A 5,408-nucleotide genomic window follows, 5' to 3' on the forward strand; every position below is an offset into this window, starting at 1 on the left:
ATTACATAACAACGTTTCAAAAAAATGGATCTTCTTCAGGAGATATTATAGTGGTGCCAAAGCTCTCAGTTTCATAAATGTTAGACAACAAGTCTTAAGAATATTAAATTCAGATAGGACGCTGATCTCAATTAACATTCAAGCTCAAAATATGCTGCTATGTTTCCACTGGATCCTGGGCGTCTCTCCCTGGTGATTGCTACCAGAGTGCACCAGGGAGAGACGCCCAGGATCCAGTAGAAACATAGCAGCATATTTTGAGCTTGAATGTTTTTTGAAACGTTGTTATGTAATCCGGAGACGATGTTGATTATGTGATTATGTACCTTGGTTCAAGGATTTGTTATTGAGTTGTGTATCATGTTGTAGTGCTTTAGATTGCAATACATAAACAGCATTCTTTATAAGTCTTATGACTGTTTGATTGTGGGTCAGACTATCACGACTGTTGGCTTTATACTTGTTTAACTAAATTTGTAACCTACAGAAGAACCACTGGGGTGTGTCAGTGTGTACTTTGCATTGTTTAATAAAGTATTTTAGTTGATGTATGTGATTTGATGCAGTGTTTATGGTTAAGAAAGAGTTTGTGTTTCTATCCCATTATTACTGGCATTAATAATACTGACTTCACATGCATGGCTTTTGTCAAGAGGACCTCTGAGCCACAAAGTGTGTGAATTGCTTTAAGACTTGGACAAAGCTTTGCATAAAGACTACCTATTAGAGTGTCATAAATTACAGTTCACAATTGTGGAGCAGCACCACCCCACAATGCGACTTCCAAACGTGTTTTTTGTCTTATTCTTGCAGGATGTCTTCCTCATCTGCTTCTCTCTTGTTAGCCCTGCATCTTACGAAAACGTTCGTGCCAAGGTGAGATCATAAGAACATAAGAAGAACCCTGTTGGATCAGACCAATGGTCCATCTAGTCCAGCATCCTGTCTCACACAGTGGCCAGCCAGTTTCTTTGGACAGCCAACAACAGGGCATAGAGGCTGACATCTCCCCCTGATGTTGCCTCCTAGCTCTGGGATTCAGAGGCATGTGGAGGTTCCCCTCAGTCACCATGACTAGTGGCCATTGACAGACTTATCCTCCATGCATCTATCTAATCCCCTTTTAAAGTTGTTTATTCCTGTGGCCATCACTACATCCTCTGACAGTGGATTCCACACTTTAATCACTCTCTGTGTAAAGTAGTATTTTCTTTTCTCTGTCTTGAACCTAGTGCCCATCAATTTCATTGGATGCCCTCGATTTCTAGTATTTTGGGGGAGGGAGAAAAAGTTCTCTCTGTCAATTTTCTCCATCCCATGTATAATTTTATAAATCTCTATCATGTCCACCCTTAGTCGTCCCTTTTCTAAACTGAAAAGTCCCAGACTCTTCGGCCTTTCCTCATAGGGAAGAGGGGCTCCAGCCCCCTAGTTATCTTGGCTGCCCTCCTCTGTACTTTTCCCACCTCTGCAGAGTCCTTTTGGAGATCTATGGTGCCCAGAACTGTACACAGTATTCCAAATGAGGCTGCACCATTGATCTATACAGGGGCATTATAATAACTGCTGTTTTATTTTCAACCCCTTTCCTAATAATCCCTAACATAGATTTTGCCTTCTTCACCACTGCAGCACACTGGGTGGACATTTTCACTGAGCTATCCACTACAACCCCAAGATCTTTTCCCCTCTTAGTTCAGACCTCGTTAGCCTATACTTGAAGTTGGGAATTTTTTTTGTCCCAGTGTGCATCACTTTACACTTACCAACTCTGAACTTCATTTGCCACATTGTCGCCCACTCGCCTAGTTTGTGGAGATCCTCTTGGAGCTCTTCACAGTAAGCCTCGGCTTCCACCATCCTAAATAATTGGGTGTCATCTGTAAACTTGGCCACTGTACTACTCACCCCTAATTCCAGATCATTTATGAATAAATTAAATAGTACTGGTCCCAATACTGATCTGGTGTTTTTAAAGTGAAAGGTGCATCCCCGGAGGCCTTGCTTAGGGTTTCCAGCCTGAGGCTTAGGATTGCCTGAGGCTGACAGCCATTGGGAGAAACTTTCCAGGGGGGCTTCTGTGATGATGTGGTGACGTCACTTCCAGGTTATATTGGAAGTGATGTCACTGTGCAGGGGCTAATGCACCTAGAAAGTATTAGCTAGGTACTCTGCACTAATATAAGACCGCAGTGGCACAGAGGTTAAGACGCTGAGCTGCAGACCGGAAGGTTTGTAGCTCGGCAGTTCAACACCTGAGTGCCGCGTGATGGAGTGAGCTCCCATCTCTGGCCCCAGCTCCTGCCAACCCAGCAGTTCGAAAGCAAGAAATTGCAAGTAGATAAATAAGTTCCACTTCGTTGGGAAGGTAACAGCATTCCATGCACCTTGGTGTTTATTTAGTCATGCTGGCCATATGACCACGGAGAAGTCTTCAGACAGCGCTGGCTCTTCAACTTGGAAATGGAGATGAGCACCGACTCCTAGAGTCAGATTCAACTGGGTTTCAAGCAAGGGAAACCTTTACCTTTACTGCACTAATATAAAGTGTAGCCCATTTTCTTTTTTTTATGTAAGGGTTTTTTTTTGTCTCATTCTTCTAAAATCTCCAACTTTTCTCTAGTGGTTTCCTGAAGTACGACATCACTGTCCTAGCACTCCCATGATCCTTGTGGGCACTAAACTGGATCTTCGGGATGACAAGGACACTATAGAGAAGCTCAAGGAGAAGAAGCTGGCACCTATTACTTATCCACAAGGCCTTGCACTGGCCAAAGAGATAGGTATGAGATTATGTGGGGAGGGAGGCAAAGATGCTAAAATTCACCTATTTCAATTCCAACTGTGGACACGCGTCTCACTTGAACAGAGCAAATGCCGCCAGCAGCCTTCCTGGTTCTTCAACCTAGCAGACGCAGAAAGTTGGTTTTTTTTGGGATTTGCTGACTTGGGAATGCTACAGATATACGATCCAACCAGGGGTCATTTTGTAGAAAAAGAGCTAGGGGAACTCATTAGCATAACTCATTAGCATATGCCACACCCCCTGATATCAGGGGCCCTGCGGTGGACCTGCAAGGCCAGTGGGAGTGCGAGGAAGCGCCGCCAAGGCTCTCCCTGGCCCCAGGCAGGCAGGGGTGGGGAGAGGCGGGGAGGAAGCAACTTACCCTCCCTCTTCTCCTGCCTCCTCCTGGCTGAATGAGGGCTGGAAGCAGGGCGGCCGGAAGCAGGGGGCGGGGCTTCGTCATGTGCCCCGCCCCCCTGCACCTCACCCGGGGGAACTGCGTTCCCCCCGCGTTCCCCCCCGAAATGACCTCTGGATCCAACATAGTGGTCCTCTCCATTTCCCAAGTGGTCTGCACTTTAGCTTTTAGTCCTAGTACAGACAGTTAGTCTGGTGCTTTTTAAGCAGAAACTTGAGCATTGATATATGAGGTCAGAGGAGCTACATCACCACATAGGGAGGTGAATGCACATCAGCTACATGGAGGGGAGGGGGGTTAGAATTGCTGAGGAAGCAGCTGCTCAGAAGAAAAGCAACAGCTCTTTACCTCAGGCGGCAAACAGACCCTGAGAGTCCCACCTGCTGCCAGCTTGTTTACTTTGCGAACATAAAGATCCCATCATTAGTAGCTCTTTCAACTGCTCTTTATTGACATTATCTTCCTTAACTGTGAGAACAATGGCTCCAGTTACCAGATCTTTCCCTTCCACGGCTCTCTGCATCCATAATTAAGAGGAAGAACTGAGCCTGCAACATCAAACCCTTAGCTGTAACCACAGTTTCCTTTTCCGGCCATGTGATCTGAGGCTGGCTAGCAATGAGTGCAGCTTTACTCTCCGACTCTTTTGTTAAGGACCTTTTCTTGTTGTATGGGCACTAGGGTTGCCAGCTCTGGGTTGGGAAATACCTGGAGATTTTGGGGGTGGAGTGTGAGAAGGGCGGGGTTTGGGGAGGGGAGGGCCTTCAGTGCCATAGAATCTACCTTCCAAAGCAGCCATTTTCCCCAGGTGAACTGTTCTCTGTCACTTGGAGATCAGTTGTAATAGTGGGATAGCTCCAGCCACCACCTGGAGATTGCATCAATATAAAGACACTCCGTGAATGAATTACAAACAAAAGCAGAGAGATTATATTGTGCAAAACAATTCAAACAGTTTTAAATCTTTGTTAAAGTTCAACAAAGCCTTATATATTCTTAAAGAGCTAGGATCAAAAAGTACTTGATACAAAGGGAAAACTCAAGTAAAGTAAACTTCAGGGGAGCAAAGGTTCTACGTCTTGTATGAGCAGCAGCTGTACACGGCTGGTTTCACAAGTTCTCTTTCTGCCGATTAGGCTTCCCCACTATTGTAGAAGCCTAATCGGCAGAAAGAGAACCTGTCAGTGGAATGAATGGAGAACTAGTTGAAGGAGAATTGTTGAAACTTTATTTCATTCCACAGCTAAAGAGTACCAGCTATCTGAAGAAGCAAAACGTGAACGCGGCCGTGAAACCAGCCGTGTATAGCTGCTGCTCATACAAGACGTAGAACCTTTGCTCTCCTGAAGTTTGTCTTTATACAAAGGATTTGTGGACTTTGAGTTTTCCCTTTGTATCAAGTACTTTTTGATCCTAGCTCCTTAAGAATATATAAGGGTTTGTTGAACTTTAACAAAGATTTAAAACTTTTTGAATTGTTTTGCACAGTATAATCTCTCTGCTTTTGTTCGTAATTCATTCACGGAGTGTCTTTACAATCTCCTCCCATGAGCTCTCATTTTGATATACCACCTGGAGGTTGGCAACCCTAAATTGGGCACTCATTTTCCCTGTGTGGAATGGGTTATCCTGTCCTTTTCAGCACAATTCACCACTTTAGTAGAGAGGAGGGCTGTGGGATACACAAGCCAGAGGATAGACAATGTGTTTTCAGCAAGCACTGTGAGGAAAGAAGTGAGAACAGCCCTCTATTGAAGTGATGTGAGGGAGTCAGAGCTGCTGTTGTGACCTTGGATCTGTTACAAGTTCTTTCAGAGCTATTCTCTCACAAGCAGTTCTCTAAGGAGCTCTCTCAGCCCCACCTACCTCACAGGGTGTCTGTTGTGGAGAGGGGAAGGGAAAGGAGATTGTAAGCCACTCTGAGACTCCTTTGGGTAGTGAAGGGGTGGGGTATATATCCAATCTCTTCTTCTTCTTACTCTTTTCTACTGCCACTGAAGTATATGTGTGCCTGTTCTTGATTTCCTCCTGTTTAGTCATATTGCTGTCCTCCCTGTAGTCTGGTTGAGATTTTTAAAAGTATAATCCAGGGATCGTTTCGTAGAAAAAGAGCTAGGGGAACTCATTAGCATAACTCATTAGCATATGCCACACCCCCTGACATCACCAGAAGTGTGTCATAAGGCCACACCCCCTGACATCACC

The 5,408-nt window shown here is 45.0% G+C and overlaps 1 protein-coding gene across 1 annotated transcript in view; it reads left to right on the forward strand.

Moving 5' to 3' along the window:
* The window catches only part of RAC2 (ras-related C3 botulinum toxin substrate 2 (rho family, small GTP binding protein Rac2)), a 26,959-nt gene that overhangs the window by 15,418 nt on the left and 6,133 nt on the right, over nt 1-5,408 (forward strand). The window contains exons 4-5 of the mRNA XM_015422695.1: nt 814-876; nt 2,624-2,783. Coding sequence (XP_015278181.1) covers nt 814-876; nt 2,624-2,783 — 223 coding nt within the window. The remainder of the gene's footprint in view (nt 1-813; nt 877-2,623; nt 2,784-5,408) is intronic.

Source organism: Gekko japonicus, unplaced genomic scaffold (assembly GCF_001447785.1).
Source record: "Gekko japonicus isolate JY-2015 unplaced genomic scaffold, Gekko_japonicus_V1.1 scaffold2453, whole genome shotgun sequence".
NCBI classification, from domain to species: domain Eukaryota; kingdom Metazoa; phylum Chordata; class Lepidosauria; order Squamata; family Gekkonidae; genus Gekko; species Gekko japonicus.